Consider the following 19,012-nt stretch of genomic DNA (forward strand, 5'->3'; position numbering starts at 1 on the left):
CTCTGTAGCTTTTGAAGTCTGGTTTTAAAAAGAACAGCAATACTGTGTGCAGCAAAACTGCAGAACACCAACTTTCTGGTAAGGGGCACTACACAGAACTGCCAAGCATCTCCCGTATTACCAGATGAGAAGGTGGTTAGGCTATACAAGAGGGAGGTTGGGAGAGGCTTCTAAGTGCTGCCTTAACTATAACTTGCAAGTAGTACTGGATTAGATAATTAAATGTAGGCTTGCATTAATTGTGCTGTTTGCATCTCTGTGCTTCAAAGGGTAGGCTGGAGAAAACATTAATGTTGTAGTTATCCATGTTAATTAATTGCTTGGGAATGTTCTGGCTGCAGTTGATGATTTCAGGGGGCGTGAGTAGGTGACATTGTCTTCCCATCTGCAAAATACGCTGTTGCTAATCCTAGCTTGTAGCTCTGATTTTAGAGAGAGAAAAACTTGGTGGACCTGTTTTTTGCAGAAAAGCTTAGTGTCATGGTTTAACCCCAGCCAGCAACTAAGCATGACGCAGCTGCTTGCTTACTGCCCCTGCCCCGAGAGAATCGGAAGAGTGAGAAACACTCCTGGGTTGAGATAAGAACAGTTTAATAACTGAAATAAAGTAAAATAGTGATGATGATAATAATAACAACAATATAATAATGAGAATAATAATAACAATATACAAAGCAAGTGATGCACAATGCAATTGCTCACCACCCGCCAACCGATACCCGGACAGTTCCCGAGCAGCGATCGCTGCTCCCCGGCCAACTCCCCCCCAGTTTCTATACTGAGCATGACGTCATATGGTATGGAATAGCCCTTTGGTCAGTTTGGATCAACTATCCTGGCTGTGCCCCCTCCCAGTTTCTTGTGCACCTGGCGGAGCATGGGAAGCTGCAATGTCCTTGACTAGCATAAGCAGTACTTAGCAACTACTAAAACATCAGTGTGGTATCAGCATTATTCTCATCCTAAATCCAAAACACAGCACTATGCTTGCTACTAGGAAGAAAATTAACTCTATCCCAGCTGAAACCAGGACACTTAGTAAAGGTGAATTTTGCTGTAGAATCTGAGCTGAAAGTGTAGTAGCCTGTCATCGACCTTTAAAACTGATGTACTAAACCAGTTAATAGATAAGTAATTCTAGTTTTTTGTGCATTAAGACTTGGGGAAAAAACTATGTTTCCAAACTGTTGTTTGTAGTCCTTTAGCTTGAATCTTTCATTTATAGTTTTGAGTCATACAAATGCACTAGCTCTGTGTGTGTGAAATATATAAAAGAATCAATGTAAATGGTATAACCTACAGGTGTCTTTTGGTAGCTGATATTTCGATAAAACTATCTTTGGAGACTCAGTGTTTTGGCTGGTTCGTAGAGGTTGAAAAAAGAAGTGGGAACATGCAGAATGAGGTAACCCATGATAACAACTTGTCTAATTCTGTGAGTCACTTCCCCATGACAGGTACACCATTCCCCCCATACCAGCAGATATGAAGCTTACAGCTATGTAATCTCACCTGCTCTATTTGCTTTAATTTAATTTAATTTTGCTTTTAATAAAGCAAAAAATTGCTTTAAGGTTTTGGCCTTGTATCATTTCGTATTATAGCAGACCTTCTGCCTCCTCTGTCTGAAGAAAGAAGACTGTTTCAGAGCATAACATCTTTTAAAAAATCTATTACTTTCATAAGGAATGGAGTTTGTAGATTTGAATACGGTGAAAAAATAGCTTATCTTACTCATTTAAATATCTTGGAATTTAGGATGTTTATGCCTAGTGGAAGTTAAGAAAATTAGCTTCCTGTGAATTGAGGAAAACAATGGTGTGCTTGATCCGCCTTCTGCATGGTCTTTCTGTGTTTAAAAGGGACTTCAAAGGGACTCTTTTTGTAACAGCAGTCTGGTTAGCCCCTATTTCACTGCTGCACAGCTTGGGCGGGCTGTTTGAGAGCTGCTCTGACTGAGGGAAGTTTCTGGTGAGTCATACAGGTCTTCACTGGCTTAATGACTGGGCTAATTTTTGTTAATGTTTAATCGTTCCTGACGGATGTCTGGACCAGCCCTTAGTGCTTCTAACAGGTGATTCAATGGCTTTCCTTGGCAGCTTATTGCTTTACTGAACTACTGTTAGAGGTTTTCCTAATGTTAAGTTTACATTTTACTTACTGCAGCTAATAGCTATAGCTTCTCCTAGAAAGTATGTAATAATATTTGTTCCTCATTTGTTTTTGCAATATTTCATTGAATGTTTCTTATTGTTGCCGCACCACACACCCAGTAAGAGGTGCTCACCTCTGGCACGCGCCTTGTAGGTTTTATTAATGGGTGTAGGTGTGTCAACATCTTTATTCATACGTATACCTATCCACTTTGGGACTTTGTGCCTCACAGGGAGAAGGTAGAAATCTTTACCCTTTGTGGACTAGGTATCTATGGCATGCTAGTAGACAGTAAATTCTGAGATAATTAATCTTTACGTTGTCTTGAGGCTATGGAGTTGCTGCCAATGCAAAAAAAAAAACCCAATAGCCTGAAGCTGCTTTGGGTACTTGAGGGTTGATTCTGTCCTTGCCAATAAGTAGCAGTGAATAACCTGAAAGACTCGTGTGCAAGCTAAGGAAAGGGGCTGAGAAAGGGCTAAGGAGGATACTTGTGGAAATGCCGTCCTACGGGCTAATTCTGAGAGCCCTTGCCAGCGCTGTGAAACGATGGGGGCTGAGACTATCACAGGACCTTTGGACTTGGAAAACCAAACCAGAGCACAAATGTTACGTTTATGCTCATGAAGCGTCGGAGCTGGAAGAGGGTGAGGATGGTTCTCAGAAAGAACTGAATGATTTTCAGGATGAGAGTAATAGAAAGAAGTACGGTGAAATCTCACAGCATGGCATGTGAGGTTTGGCATTCAGCAGGAACTCTGGGCTTCGGCTCCGACCCGTTGGAGCGCCTTTTGGCTGGAAGCCATGCTGGTGGCTTGTCAGATGTGCAGTTCGTCTTGAGTGGCTGCAGGTGTGAAAAAGGCAAATGCGGCCCTCAAATACATCAGGAGAGGAGTTTCCATTTGAGATGAGGAAGTGTTACAGTCACGCTGCAGGTGCTGGGCCCTTGCATTTGAGAAGGGTGGAAGTGAATGGATTGAATGAGGAACTTCTCCCATGGGAAGTGATTGTGAAAGCACTTTCGTTTGCTTAGCTTAGCATAAGGGAGGCTCAGAGGAATAAGGCTGTCTATAAAAGCACATCAATAAGGGTAAACAGGGAGGGGTGAAGAGTTGTTGGAGCAAATGGGAAATGAGTTTGGAAATTGAAAGGAAACTTCCAGTGACCAGGGTGAGGGCCTAGAGCAGACTTCTGGTGTAACAGGGATGGCAGAAAAAATTGTTTCACAAGTTTGAATTCATTCATGATAGCAGTTGTATGAGATGGTGCCTGTTACAGCAAAGGACTGGATCTCCTGGTTTAGAAGACCCCCTAACATCCCATTTTTCTTTGCATTTTCCAGTTGACTCATTAATTTAGAAAAACAAATGCACAAATACTTAATTTGGTCAAAAATTTTGCTTTCTTAAGAAGATGCTGAAGACTTTCAGATATTTATATGAGAGTATTTGGAGGAAGTTGTAATGTTTCTTGATGTAGTAATTAGAATTTAAATTATTTCACACATGGATCCTAACTTGAAAGCAGAAGGAATACTAAGTCCTCCCATTTTGAGTATGTGCTTCCAGAGGGATGACTCTCTCCTGACAGTTACGGTTCAGATGACCCTACGCGTGTGCAAATCCCTGCCCTGGGGGTGAATGTGTAATGGAGAATAATACGCATGACTCAGGTCAGCATTTTCAGCACTGATCTCCCCGTTTTCAAAACAGGCTGCCAGGAGGTGTTTGTGAGTCACCTACAAACACAAATCCAATCTAGCTCAGGGGCAGACAGGGCAGGGAGTGTCCCAGGAGATCCCCGTCCCTGCGTGCCAGGTCCCTCTGACCTACATTTTGGAGGCTATTCAAGCATCTCTTTCTGCAGTAGTCTGGCAGGACAGAGGCAGTTCCCCAGATAGCTGTGCTGGGAGCCAGGCACATTTTCAGACGTTCAAGCTGGTGCTTTGTATTCTGTCCGGGTGCTGCTGCAGCTTTTTTTTACAGAGATGTGAAACCTAGGCCTCAGATTGGGTTTCCCAGTGGTCCGTCTGCAGCTTAAGGAGGAGCGCATCGCAGGGAATATTCTCCATGTACAGCTCTGAACAGCCGTAAAATAGGAAGATACATTTCAGCTGTGCGTCTTTTACAGTGCTAATGTAGCTGCTCATCAAATTATCTGTCACTAGCTTTAAGTGTTGTCAGACCTTTACGGGCTTCTCAGAAAATGTGTCATAATTATATGAACTTTAAAGTTTATTCTTCTCCTAATTGGATTAGTTAAATATTCTTTTAAAAAAAGGCCCCAAAAGCTTAAAAGTTACTACTTTCCTCAAAAAGGTAGTGTGAGAGTGGTATTTTATAATTACCTCTCTGTTATTTGCATGTATATTAAAACAAGCATTTGAGAGTTTGACTTGGCCAAAAAAAGCTATGTATTTTATGCATTTCCCTTATTTGCCTTTCATAATCTATTTAGCTGTCTCCTTAAAATAAAATAAAACGAAAAATCTGTTACCATTAGGACATAACGGTGAAATTCTGGGTGGCTTATCAAATTAAGAATTAATATGGTCACACTGCTGCCGTTGTCTCAAGAAAAATCATTTAACTTTTTTGCTGTAGTTTTCTCATTTGCACAATGTTAATCGCTCCTCCTTCCTCTGGCTGTTGTACAGCTTGATTCATTAATATTTTTGTGAAGTTGTGAGCCCCTCGGAAATAAACAGCGCATGGGTACCAGATGCTCTGTGCATGCAGAATAGCTCAAGCGAGCAGAGAAGTCACTCTGAGGCAGCAGCAGCTGCTGCAGGGCCCAGCTGCAGGGCTGCCGTGCCTGGCGTGGGGGTGAGCCTTGGCACGAGCACTGGGAAAGAAGGGTGGGGATAATGGGAGAACAGTCAGGAGAATGCAGACGGGAGAGATGGAGTGTTGGTAAGCAATCAGAAGGCTACGTGGTAGGTACCTTAAAAACTGAAATAATACACGTAGCTGTTTGAAGAAGACGTGTCAGGGAGATTTGATCGCTGATGGACAGCATGGCAAAGCTGTACGTCAAGTGTAATAGAGGCTAGCTGGAGGACTGATTCAGGACTGACGCAGCATTTTGGGTAGAGTTTGGTCCATTAAGGATATTGCTCCATGTGTAGCCTTCAAACTGCAAGAGAAGTACGGGACAGTGATGACGACTGAATTTGCAAGCCAGTCATCTGGCAGCCCAAACGTTCCACTGTTTGCTCTCAAAGCAGTATACCTTACCTGTTGGTTTCTTCCCCACAAGGTTTTAGAAGAGAATGGAGAACAAGTGCCCTGTTACTCTGTCATGGTGAGTTTACAAGAAGTTGGTGGAGCTGAAACTAAGAACTGGACTGTTCCTAGGAAGCTCAGTGAGTTTCAGAACCTACACCGGAAACTCAGTGAGGTACGAAGCTCGGTTAGGGGAGGGAGAAGATGCAAATTGCTAAAAGTTGTCAGAATGATGCTTGGAGAGGGGGAAACCAGATAAAAACTTAATATTGCCAGTTTTTATGCCAGCCTTTTGGCTTTTAGCCTTTTAGAGCTAGTTTTCTGTCTGCTTATCCCTGGGCTCTGCCAGATGCTTATAAAACTTGTTTGTAAATTTTTTTTTTTCTTAATAATAGATGTTTTACTGGACTAACCCAATGTCAAAATGGTATATACTCTGCACTGTCATGCAAGAGCCAGCTTTAAAAACTAGTTTTTGTCTCTGGCTTCCAGGGAGGTATTGGAAAAGACAGCTTTTGGGGACAGAGTAGGTTTCCTTTTACAGTGCTTTAACCTTTTTGTGTGATAAGGGATAGATAATGATGGTGGTGTGAAGGGGAGGGGCTTAGATGTGTCAGCCCACAGTGGGTAAGGGAAGGTGTTTTTCAAGGTGCTGAGAGGGGTGTGAAAGGCAGATGGGAGTACAAAGGACTCTTCATTTCTGTTCTGAGTCACCTGTGGTTTTCTGCACATGTATGTTAAGTGAGCTCTCTCTTCTCCTACACAGTGTTTTCCATCATTAAAGAAAGTTCAGTTGCCTTCCCTCAGCAAGCTGCCCTTCAAATCCATAGACCAGAAATTCATGGAGAAATCCAAGAACCAGCTTAATAACTTTCTGCAGGTAAGAAAACAAAGACAAAACCAACAGATGTCTAAACAGGAGAACTGAATCATGCCTCTGGAGTGGATATTGTCTCTCTATTGACTAAAGAGAGAGTCTAGAACGAATAGGTCAGATGTAGGGTTTGATGCTGTAAATGTCAAAGTTGTCTAAAATGCCTGAAGTTGAGATGAGTTTGGCTGATAGTAACCATTCCTCTAGTGGTAAGTTAACTTAAACTTTGATTAATTAATCCCGTAATTGCCATTTTTAACTACAACAAGTCACAACAAAATTCTTACAAATTAGAACTTTTTTTTATTTAAAAAAAAAAGTTGTCAGATTAAAACCTTTAATCTTCTAATACTTTAGAACTAGCTTCTTGAAGTATCTTTGAAGTATCTTTGTGAGACATGGATGTTTTTCTCACTCTACCTCTGAGCTATGTCTCAGTCAGTTTTATTGGATGGCCTGACACATCTTGTGCCTTAATAAGAAATATTTAATTAATGCATTGTTTCTGTCGTTATTTTTCTTTCACAGAAATTGCTCTCTGATGAAAGACTCTGCCAGAGTGAAGCACTTTATGCCTTCTTGAGCCCTTCCCCAGAGCACCTCAAAGTTATTGATGTGCAAGGAAAGAAGTCGTCTTTTTCACTCTCCTCATTTCTAGAACGACTTCCTGGTGATTTGTTTTCTCATCAGGAGGTAAGTGATAGAAAAGTAATCTTCCCAAATTTAATTACTTATCCAAAGTAAGCAGGGAGAGCCGTTAATACAATGCATTTGAATGGTAGGTAATACTGGAAGGTCATTTTTAGTTTACTGGAAGTGAACAAAGAGTCAGAAATAAGAGGTGTCTATGAATTTAAAAGGTGTTTATTAATACAGTAAGTTTCCTGCCCTTGGATAAATATATATAGGCAAAGGTGTAACCTATCACAAACAAATGAATTGCAGTCCATGTGGGATTGTTTATTTTTTTTACAGCGGAATTTACCACTTTTTGTGCTCTTGACATGCTATTTCAGAGGGTTTTTGACAGGTAAAAACAATTCTCTCTTAGGAAGCTTCTCTTGGCAGGGAACAGCTGTCCTTAATTCCTGGACATCTTCTGAAGCAAAGCTAGTTTTGGCAAAGAATTTTGGGAATTGGTACAGGCTTGCTGAGGGAATTTGCAAATACAGGCAGGAGCCCATGTGGGCAAACCAGTTGGAGAATTTGATACCAAGTCATAAAAAAACATTGTCTTTCAAAATACAGTGAAGAATAAATTAGTGACTAAAATAGCTCATTGACTAAAATTGACCATAATTCCATGGCTGTCTACTCTGTGTGGTTCATGTTGCAGATATGCAGCCTCCAAGGAGCTTTTTCTATTCCCTTTTTCAGTTATACATTATATGAAATAATTCTGTTCTTACATTTGCACCAAGATGCTGAATGCGTATGTCTCATTTCAGAGTAATAAATATAAAGAAAGTTTGAGAAGCTACTTTTACACTTCGATAGAAGTACTGCAGTTCTAAAAACAAAAATGCGTTCGCTAAAATGACTGTTAGGTACAAGTAGCATAGAAGCATGAAGCTATTTGTATTTTGCTTTTTAATTGAAAAACATTCTCAAGAAAAAAGCCAGACTGCATGTATATCATATTACGTGAGCGTGTAGGAGGAGATAGAAAATATGGGAGAAGGAAAGGGAGTTTGTGATGAGAGTGTGTGAGAGAGGAGAGAACACAAAGAAATGAAGCAGAAGTGAAGCAACTGATACTGAAAAACTGAAGGAAGTAGAGCAAAAAATGCCCAGAGAGTGTGGTAACAGAGGAATCGGAGTGTAACTTCTTACTCAGTTTAAATTTCGTACTATTTCTTACTTGTTACTTGTGGGACCAGGAGCTTAATTTGGGCTAGACTGTATTATGCTAGGCACTGTGCAAATGCAGACAAAGACCATCCTGCTTCACATCCACCTTACCTCTCCTCTCCCTTCCTTCCCTAAGCTCAAACATAAAATGAGACAACAGAATACAGATGGAGGGAGTATAGGAAACTGTTAGATCCTCTAAATCAGTATGGCAAACATTTGTCCTAGTTTAAAAATAACAGCAAAATTAAGTGGAGGGAGGCAACTGTGAGGCGGTCTGGTATCAGCTCTAAGTTTTTCTTGGACACCCTTGTCTTTCAGTGTGAGCTTTAGATCAGCTCAGTCTGGCCCAGTGATAGCATTTTGGATAATTTACTAAATTTTAACTAACTAGGGTTAAATCATTTGGTATGAGGTCACTAATGAAGTTAGTTGTGTTAAGCCACACGTTACAAAGCTGTTACAGTTGCATTCTCTTTGTAACTAAGAATTCCTGGTTTAGTTCAAATTTTGGACTTTGTAGAAGAGAATGCTCTCGTACAGTGCTCTCTTTGCCTTTTACATCTCGTCTCACATTTTTCAAATATGTTAGAGCAACAATATTGCCTCTTGAGTGCCTTTTTCAGGATTAGATATTGCAGCAATTTCAGATCTCATATATATGCAGCTCCTTGGACAGGGCTAGCTTTAGAGTGTATTGCTTAGCTCTTAAGAACAAAACCGAATCAGAGGAAAAAACACAGTTGATACCATCTAGAGGAAGGGCTTTTAGGTTTATGAAGTGTTAATGGATGGAAAATGCACTGTGGTGCAAGAATTTACACTTCTCACTGCATTTTTCTAAATGATAGAAGATTCACTGAACAGCAGAAAAATAGAGCAGGAACTTCGGAGAGGTCATCGGATTTACCCTCCTGTTCCAAGCAGACTCAACTGTACTGGCAAAATTCTTGGCATGTGTTTGTCTAATGTGTTTTTAAACCTCTGATAACCGATGTTCTTTAGTCATGCAAGGCAGCGTATCCCATTTCTTCATGGCTAGAGACCTTTTCTTACTGTCTAACCTAAATCACCCTTCTTTAGCCGCTAGCTCTTGTCCTGTCTGCAGCAAACACAGAACAGATTGAGTTAGGATCATCTCAGTTACCAGGAGTTACTGCTTTCCTTTTGTCTTTTATTTCTTAGACTGAATAGCCCTAATTTCTCCTGGTTTTTGTTAGGTTATGTTTTACTTGGTTCTTATGGTTTTGCTCTGGACTTTTCCAATTATCCATATTTTTCTTGGAAATGTGGTGAGTAAAATTTGAAACAGGATGCCCCCACTAGGTTTTCCTATTCCCATGTATGAAAATAATTTTTATATCTGTATGTGTAAGTCAGTCATACAAACAATGTTCGTGCTTAAACATCATGGTATTACTCTTGCCATTTCCACAGCGGTATGGCCCTGGGATCTTTTTCTGTAGTCTTATCAATATCAATTGTTCCGTTTCCTGCATCTACACAGTGAGTTATTGCTGCTTTGCATCTGTCTCTATCAAACTGCACAGTATGGGCTCAACGACAAATTCAGTAAGCTCACCTGCAAATTCAGTAAGCTTATTTTCTGTTCTGTTGCCCAGCTGCTTAATGAAAATATGGAATGAAGACTACTGTGAAAAATTAAATAAAACATGATTTCTTGAATAATTAAAATAATGAAGCGCCAAGAAGCCTGTTGACCAGAGGGACATAGAGAGCAGGCCTGGTGTCCCAGGAGAAAACTGTGTTCGTCATCAGTGAATTTGTGTGCTTGTGTGTTAAGATGGGTAATGATTTGTGGCTTCCTTGTGTGGCATTTCTTGTCAGTATGGTGTGGCTTTTTGTTCCCTGCCTTTGGTCACAGCTTAGCCTATGATTAGCAGAAAGCTTTAAAAGCTGGGGACTCATCAAGCTGTGGAAGTTGGTAAATGGGGGAGTCTTACATGGACGTTTACAGTGCACTTCAGTGCTGTGGGGGTTTTTTCTTTTGGTTTTCTGGTTATGAGGAGAGTAACAGCATCATGAGCAGTGCTAGAGAAAATGCTTGATGTGACACAGGAAGTGAAGGGTACGGGATATATAAGTGTTGGAATATGCAACACTGTGGAGTTATTTATGTATAGTCTACTATGCAGTGCCACGCATGGAGAAGATTCAGGGACTGGAAACGTACCCGAAGTCAGTGATGGGCTTTAGATGGGATTTGGAGGGTGTGAGGAGGGAGTAAGACAAACTGATGTACAGCTGAGACACAGTAGGATACTCTCTGTATAGCAGGGTTCAAATGACAGGCAAGGGATGGGTGAAAGATTGTGACCATAAGAATAAGTCCAAGACAGACACCAGAATAATGCAAGAGAAATAGAGCCATGAAGTGGGTTTTCCAGACTAGATGATGGGGGAGGGTGTGTGTGTGTATTAGATGATGGAAAGGTAAGGAAGAAAGGAAGGCAAAGAAATAGATGATTGATTTAATTGAAAACCAGGACTGAAGAAAGAAAATTTGTCTGCATGCCATTCTGACCATTTGAACCAGAGACTGGGGCATTGCACCAGCCTCAGTGGGGGTCAGGTCTGCCTCAGCGCGGCTTTGCTCTAGGCATAGGCGGGCAGGGGAAGATGCAGGAAAGCAAAGGGATGTGCTGGCTGCCACGAGCAATGGTAGGTGGTGCAGTCCTGATGCTGAAGCAGATCTTCGTGACACTGAGAAACAACCTGCTGTCTGCTCTTTATTCTTGAATACATGGTACCGCCAAAACTGAGGTGGTTCAATCCATTCTTCTGCTGAGTCTATTCTGAGTAACTCCCTTCGGTACCCTGAGCTTGGGTATCCTCGCACTCAGGTCACTGAGTATCACCGTATTATGTTTCTGCCTGGGACTGGTAGTTGTTAATGGTGCTTGTCTTTGCAGTGGCCAGTTCCTCTTCCACTACCAGGTTTGGTTTCTGGCTTGCTGCAAGGCCAACTTGCTGGTGCCTGATCCACTGAGCAGCTGCCTGCTTCGCCCTGTGCAATAACCAGATTCTCCCCTTTTCTTCCTAGCTGCTTGTGTTGCAAACAGCTCCAGCTGGCTAGCTCCCCATGCTGGATGTCCTTCATGGGTGCTGTGTCAGAGGAGGCTTTGCAATCGCAAACACCTCTGAGTGCCATCTCCTCCTTACGGCTCTCGCCTGCTTCCTAGCAGTACATGACTCCCACATCACCTGCCTTCCCTTATCCAGCTAGCGTTGGCAGGGCAATATAGGCAGTGGACCCTGCAAATCTGGGCATATCCCCCCAGCATTGAGGTGCTTACTGGGGCAAGGCTGCAGGCAGAAGATCTAGCAGTGGTGATGACTCCAGCAGTGCAGAGTGTCCTTGTCACTCTTGACCGGTGGGAAGTGCAATCCCTTTTCAGAATCCCCGGTGAGGTTCCTGTTTGCCAGATCCTGCCAGCAGCAGAGTTGGTGGCTGTAATACCCTTTCTTGAGAGGGCTGGCTGTGCTCCTTTCCCAGAGCATGGCAGTAACTAAATCCATTCTGGAAGAAGGATGGGGAACTGCGGTGCATACCCATGTTGTGTCTCTCTTCCTAGGAAGAAGCAGAAGAGGATAGTGACCTGTCGGACTACGGAGAGGAGGTGGATGGGAAAAGGGACTCTCTTGCTGAACCATGTTTCATGCTGATTGGAGAGATTTTTGAGCTGCGAGGAAGTAAGCTGTAAACCTGCTTATTTGCTAGTGGAATCTGTTGGCCAAGAAATCTGGGGCATTTTGTAATTTGGATTTTTCTGCTGTTTCAAATAAGTGGAAATGTTCTTGCAATCTATGTAGCCAGTTTGTTTGGAACAGAGCTGTTCTACAGTAGTTCATAACTTCGGTGATTTCATTCAAAAGTGAAATTCCAATGTAACATGGCAGTAAAAATGTAAATGGTAGGGGAGGGCATTTGGATTCAATATTCTTAAGTTTTTAATTAAAAAAAAAAACCTGGAAAAAACAGAAAAGTACAAAAGCATGTTTTTGTAAATAGGCTGCATGTTAGAATGTATGAATTATGAGGCTTTATTACAGAACATGTCACTGACAAAGCAACATAATATGTCCATTTTAAGTGTATTATGTATGCATTTTAGTTCTACAACTTGTATAGTGGAAAAGATGCTAGAATTGTGGCATCTTTCAGTACCAGACTTTTTTTTTTTCCCTCCTTTATGTAACTGAGCAATGGTAATAAACAAAACTACTTTTGTTTCTATTTGAATGTGCAGCCACAGTGGCACTCTAAAATTATTTACAGGGTAACTATTATAAAATGCAGCACCTTCCAAAAATGGCAGATGTATCTTCCAAATATAGATTTTCTTGTGCCCATGGTGAACAGCATGAAAGAAAGATTAACCAGTAATTACTAGGAAGCAGTGACATTTGTTTCCTTTATTTGTAATGAAAAGCTAACTGCTTGGTTTGAGTGAAAATGTTTTCAGAATTTTAATGATGCTGCTGTGTGTACAACATTATACTACTAGGTATGAAAAGGCTATGAATTTTGAGGGTTTCTTCTAGTAGAAAAAGGGGTTTGGGTAGTTGTATAGCTCAATAAACTTGAAATATTCTTAAACACAAGTTTACAGTATAAACTACAAATGCGTATTACAGATATGTTTATGTGATCTGCAAGACTTAAAAACCATATAGCAAACAGTACAGGGAAAGCAGTCGAGAAAAATGAGACCCATGTACAATTAGTGAATTCTTATAAAGGATTATAACAGGTATGTTTATTGTAAGGGGGGGGGTGTGTGTTTTTGGGAGGTGGGGCAGGCAGGGAGGAAGATTTTGGACATGATAATCGTTTCCCTAATGTATTAACCTCTTGTTCTTTATTTTCTGTCATTTTTCGTTGTTGTAGTGTTCAAGTGGGTCAGAAAAACATTAATTGCACTAGTACAAGTCACTTTTGGAAGAACTATCAACAAGTAAGTAGCTGTTACTTTAACTGAATCTGTATCTATGTTCTATGAAAAAAAGGCTGAGAGCAGAATTGTTAAAAAAATAATAATCTGGACATTCTGTTGTATGTGATAATCTGCATTTGTTTTCCACAGCTCAATTTACAAATAAGTTTTGTTGATTAGAGAAGACACAGATATGTGAATTATCTTTTTCCTTATTTTTTCCCCTACATGGGGCTTTGCTTTTGGAAGAACACAATATTTCATGGGATTTCATATAGATATATATAAAAAAGACTTGCTATTCTGTTCTTCTGAACGGCCTGGCTCTGAACAGCTTTTATTAGTTTGTGCTTTATCTTACAGTCCATGAAGATTTTTGCCACATCTGAAATCAGGTTTCTGTTTTAAGTAATTTCTTTCAAGTCAAATACGTATTTCTCTAAAGTGACTGAAATAATGTTTATACATGATGAGAACCATTAATGTATAACATGAAACCTTCTGCCAAGTGAGGCCTGGACGAGCCTATGAAGTAAGCGTGTGTGTCTGTACACACCTTTCATGTAGAAAGCTGTATCGTTGGCCAGAAAAATTTTGGAAAGGTATTCCTTTTCCTGTCAGATACAAAGGCCTACAGTAAAACTTGATTCAGTAGAGCAGATGATTGATACAAACACTTTTCCCATGACTCTTCGGCCAGTGCTGACGCTCTTACGCGTGATGATGTCTTCTTACGAAAGTCTGTGAATCTGTGATTTCTGTCACACATTCACATAGGCAAAGGGCCACTGAGAATCTGATGAAATGCGTTACTTTGCTTTGGTGTAGCAGTGGGACTATTACTCAGGTCAGTGTCACAGCCCAGAAGTCTACTAGCAGAACAGGCTGTTCGTTCATCCAGTCAGTGACTAAATTTGCACATGCCAGCATGGCTTTTAAAACCCCTCACGCATGTTATGTAGCGGTAAATTGGACAAGAAGTGATGGAAAGTCACGCAGTTGACTCCCGGTGAAATGATGGTCTCTGTCAGCATCCATTCGCTGGGTTTCAAATTGATTGGTTCATTTGTTCACACACTGCTGATAACTAGCATGCAAGACACCTGAGAGAGGGCAGAGAGAAAGTGTGTGTGTGAGCACAGCATGCAGGCAAAGTTGCTGAATAGCTTTTTCCATGTTGGTTGAATTTTTACATTTATTGATTTGAAGGGTTTGGGCTGTAGTGTGGCACAGTTGGGCGGTGCTGCCTGGAGCCTGCTGTCTACTTCAGACTCTGTGCTGAAGGCTACAGCGAGTGCCTGCAGCCGCAGGAAGAGGCTGCTATCACCATTTGTAATCCCTTCACCAAGGTGCTGTTGGTATCTGTGAGGGAGCTTACTGGGCTTTTATCAAAACTTGATCTGGTTTTATCCCACCAGGCACATCCGTGCATGCAACTAGTTTGGAGTTCGCTACAATTAGCTGATCTTTATGTCTTTACCCAGTGGAGCCTTTGTACTGTCCATCCTTGAAATATATCCACATTTCAGTGTAGTACTTGTAATATGTGATTTGTAATACATGTTTATGGATTACATTGAAACGTAGCTGCCTTCACATCTCAGTCAGGTATCTGGAGTAACCTAGATCCTAGAGCAGCCAGAGCTGAATACCACTTGCTATGATGCTGGTGAAATCAGCTCAGATAAATTGGGATAATTACATTAAAATGAGCATTGCTTCTGCTACTTTCAGGAGTAAAAAGAATAAATCTGCATAAAACATGAAAGACCAGCTCTGATGTGCTCCATTCTACACTTCTTTACAGGCAAATCCGTGACACTGTACACTGGATGTTCAGTGAACCAATGCTTGTTTACTACATTGGTGTGTTTCGGGATGCTTTTTGGCCAAATGGAAAGTTAGCACCGCCACCGAGAGCCAAGAGCGATGAAGAAAAGCAAGAAACAAAACAGAGAGCACAGCAAAAACTACTTGAAAACATTCCAGGTGAGATCACTTTCCAGCTGGGTTAGCTCAGTTGGTTAGAACATGGTGCTAATAACGCCAAGTTCACAGGTTCAATCCCTGCTCACTGCAGGGGAGTTGGGCTCGATGATCTCTCAAGGTCCCTTCCAACCCAAAGCATTCTATGATTCTATGATTCTGCCTGATTATGGATTTAGTAACTAGTAAGGAAACTAGTTAATCAAATACTGCTCTGCTGCATTTTAGATTTTTCCTGCAGAGTTGTAAATTATGGTTATTTGCATAAATAAGGATAATTTTGGCCTTAGTCTTTGCCTCTCCTGTCTGTCTGGTAAAGGGCATGGATTCGGGTATTATTAGTGGATGCAAAATCCAGTATTGCTGTACTTCTGTAAGGAACCTAAGTGAAGCCAAGACTCTCTCTGCTGGTTTTCTGTGAGCAAATTACCAGGTGGTTCTGCTACCTGGAACTACGTGACAAATAGGGAGAGTGGCACCACCCCAGTTACTTCTTCCTCTTGTATTTCAGCATTGAAGAGGGAGGTCTGCCCATGCTGTCAGTGTTGTGTGTTGCTGTCCATTTCTGATTAGAGGTTTCAGGGCACTGACTGTCAGAGGGACCTGCAGCCCGGGCAGAGGCATCCCAGATTGAGCGGGGTTCCCAGTACTTTCCTTTGCCTGCCCTTACGTCCCAAGCCCACGTCCTCTTCAGCGTGCACATTCCTGGGACACCGTTACGAGATGCTCCATCCCATCCCGTTCATTCCCTTTAAGTGCATTTCCAAGGTCTAAACACAGCTCGAATACTTTTTTTTATCTCCCCTCCATCTGAATAGAATGTATTTTAATGAGCTATTTTATGGCTTCACTCAGATATCTCATACCCCCTTGCATTAGGTTGTTTAATCAACTTTTACTGCAAAAATAGCATGCAAAGTATTCGTCATTTGATGTGTAAACAACCCTCCATTTACTCTGTATGTTACATACACACCTACTTACCTAGAATATCCTTCCATAGTTGGTTTGTGGTTTTGTTTGTTTCTGAGTTTGGAGAGATATGTCAGGACATAACTGAATGCAGCTTAAATTAATGATGAAGCATTGGATCACTATTTATTCTCTATTGTAACCCAAAATGTAAATAATTGACTTAGAATTATCTGCTTACTTGTGGGAAGTATTTTCTGTGAAGATTGAGAGGCAATTAAGTGCTAAATCCGTTTTAACTGTTGTAGGAATTCTGTCTTTGTGGCTGAAGGTGTATTTAAGTGAATGGTTTCATAATGTACAAGATTAGACTTGACTCTGTGGGGTGAACTACCTAAAAGGCATGCTATATATCACGTTAAAACGCTTAAAATGTTGCCATTGAGATGCATACACTATTATTTAACTTGGGTAACTTGAGAATAAGGGTAAGTTTTCAACCTGTGACCTGAGTTACCTATGTGTTTTTAAAAGGTTGGTGAGTGGGGACTATGTGTCTTGTAACCAAGGGCCATGAAACGCAGTGTTTTTGTTTGCCCTCCTTTACCAGTAGCCGTGGCAGCTGCAGGCTTTGCCTAGCATGAGTGAAACAATCAATACAAGCTGAAGTAACTTTTGTTGCAGATACTCTGCAGAGTCTTGTTGGACAACAAAATGCCCGTCACGGTGTAGTGAAAGTGTTCAACGCATTGCAAGAAAGAAAGGCTAACAAGCATCTACTCTATGTGAGTAACCAGAAAAGTAGCCTTTTAACTTTATAATCCTGTTAATTGCTGAGCTCTGCTCACTCAGTATTGAAGCCCGGGGTGTGTTTTTGCAGAGATTTGTGTTGAACTGCTGTTCCCTGTGCAAGTAACTTTTTTGTTATTAAAGTAAAAGAGAAAAAATGTACTTGGTTCCATCATTTGACTAATTTTTAAAAAGCTGTTTAAGTTCAAAAAGAGTATTGCTTTTGTCTAAAAGAGATCCTCTGCCATATCCAACTTGCCTGACTCCATAAGGTGCAAACTAATTTCTTCATATCGCTGAGAAAAAGAAACATACCTTGGAGAATCCTAGGGAAGGAGAGCTCCAGGACGGGCTCACAGTTAGGACATGACAGCCCTCCAGAAGTCCCACTCCCCTGCTGTTGGCTGGGGCTGGTCGGAGTATGCAGCTCGATCCCAGTATAAGGCCTTCACTCTCAATCAGTCTCTTCTGGCCCGTCTCCTTCAGCAGCCAGTGACGTAGCGCAGCCTCGGCACAGGAGCGGACGCAGCCCGCTCAGGGGTGCATGCCCTGGTGCTTGCTTAGGTAGCTGCCGCGGCTTCGACAGAACAGCACCGGTTGATACCGGGCGGGATATCCCCGTCTGAAAGCAGCTGCCCGTGGCACTTGCCTTCTTTCAGCCTTAAGACGTTTCCCATATGAGCTGTAGGGCGCATGCTAACTTTAGGATGAAAGAAAAGTAGCTGCATGAATGATGAGCAGAATGACCCTACATGCTTCTGTTATCTGTGACGCTCTGAACATGTCAGAAAGGAAAAAGAAATTCTCATTTGGCAGCTGCGCTCATCTTAACTCTTTTCTGTTTTTCAGGTTTTGCTGGAACTGCTGCTAACTGAACTGTGTCCGGAGCTAAGAGCTCATTTAGAGCAGCTTAATGCCACTTAGGTTTGAATCTGCACAATTGGACCACTAGAGAAATGTCTATGTCCAATAATAGACATGAAACTTATTTCCTCTTTTCCATAGAGGGCTGAGGACTATGATTATTTTTAGCGTTTTTCTTTCCTCTTGAGTTTTTTTGTGAAGTAAACAGACTTGGAAAGATCTGATGCTGTAGTAGGGTAGACAAAACAATGCTGTATAGTTGCCAATTTTTATTTAAATTGTTCTATTTGACTACTCTTCTGTTTCAAATATAGATTGAAAAAATAAATGTTCATATAAGCTGAAAGAAACCAGAAAATATTTTAAACATTTATGAAAAGAAATTTTGCTTATAGTGGTAAACTAATGAATGTTGTACAGTTCTAATCTCCTCACTGAGGATTTGAGCATTCCTTTTTTCTTGTGTATTGAAAAAGCCTTGTCGTGCAATACTACATGTAAAGCTATTGTGAAAATTTTATCAATTTTGTTTTTACCAAAGATTTCCCGTAGTTTGAAGCATTTGTAAGCAATAAATAACACAACTGGGTTGCAGTACTTGATAATGAGGCTGTACTGACAACTGACAACTACTGACAAACTTACTTTGAAGTCTGTGTCGAAAATACGTATTGTTAAACTGGTATGTCCTAACAGAATGCCTGTGTTAAATGTTAGTTCAGAGATTAGTGCTTATGAATTGCTTCTATGAATGATTAAGTAGACATTTAATTAAACCATTCTAATAACTTCCCTGATACTACTCAGGGCTGTTTTATTCAAATATCCCAATTTCAAACAACCTTCAAATCTTTCCCTTATTTTATACAAGGAAAGAAAACGATGTCTTCAGTGGTTTTTTTAATTTATGTAAAAAAATGTGTAAATATGGTCTTAATGCACATATAAATAATTAAACGTCATCAAAAATCCCTAGGTGACACTCATTACTTTCTTTTAAATTCAGTACAGTTGTGATCTTAGGAAAAACTGCTTGCAGTTAAGACTGGATGTACTGTAAGGTACAAAAAATCCATACGCTATATTTAGATCAATGTTTTTAGTCACATCTAGCCTTCTGTTCCAACAGTTTCCAAAAAGTTTTCAAGTCATGGCACAGTCCTAAGCAGCAAGTCAAATTCTGCACATACGAAGTTTTACAAATAGATAGGGATTTAGAAATGGGCAAGCTTACCATAGCGATTGGTAAAATTTAGTAGTGGTTAATCAAAGTATCTTTTGATAAAAGATTCCGCTAACATTGCTCAGGTATACACACCCCTAGCCAAAAGGTTTTCAACTATTTCTAATACAAACAGAGGTAGCGTAAATGCAGTATGAAGAAGGGTTGAGGAGAACAG

General features: G+C 40.9%; 1 protein-coding gene across 3 annotated transcripts in view; it reads left to right on the forward strand.

Moving 5' to 3' along the window:
- Positions 1–18,230, forward strand: part of SNX25 (sorting nexin 25) — an 89,917-nt gene extending 71,687 nt beyond the window's left edge. For all 3 annotated transcript variants that reach the window (XM_075708752.1, XM_075708753.1, XM_075708754.1), the window contains 8 exons: positions 5,413–5,553; positions 6,145–6,258; positions 6,781–6,945; positions 11,700–11,817; positions 13,016–13,082; positions 14,869–15,050; positions 16,644–16,744; positions 17,598–18,230. In XM_075708752.1, the coding sequence (XP_075564867.1) occupies positions 5,413–5,553; positions 6,145–6,258; positions 6,781–6,945; positions 11,700–11,817; positions 13,016–13,082; positions 14,869–15,050; positions 16,644–16,744; positions 17,598–17,672 (963 nt within the window). In that variant the 3' untranslated portion in view covers positions 17,673–18,230. The remainder of the gene's footprint in view (positions 1–5,412; positions 5,554–6,144; positions 6,259–6,780; positions 6,946–11,699; positions 11,818–13,015; positions 13,083–14,868; positions 15,051–16,643; positions 16,745–17,597) is intronic.
- The last annotated feature ends 782 nt before the right edge of the window (positions 18,231–19,012 follow it).

The sequence above is a fragment of the Pelecanus crispus genome, chromosome 4 (genome assembly GCF_030463565.1).
Source record: "Pelecanus crispus isolate bPelCri1 chromosome 4, bPelCri1.pri, whole genome shotgun sequence".
In the NCBI taxonomy this organism is placed as follows: Eukaryota; Metazoa; Chordata; class Aves; order Pelecaniformes; family Pelecanidae; genus Pelecanus; species Pelecanus crispus.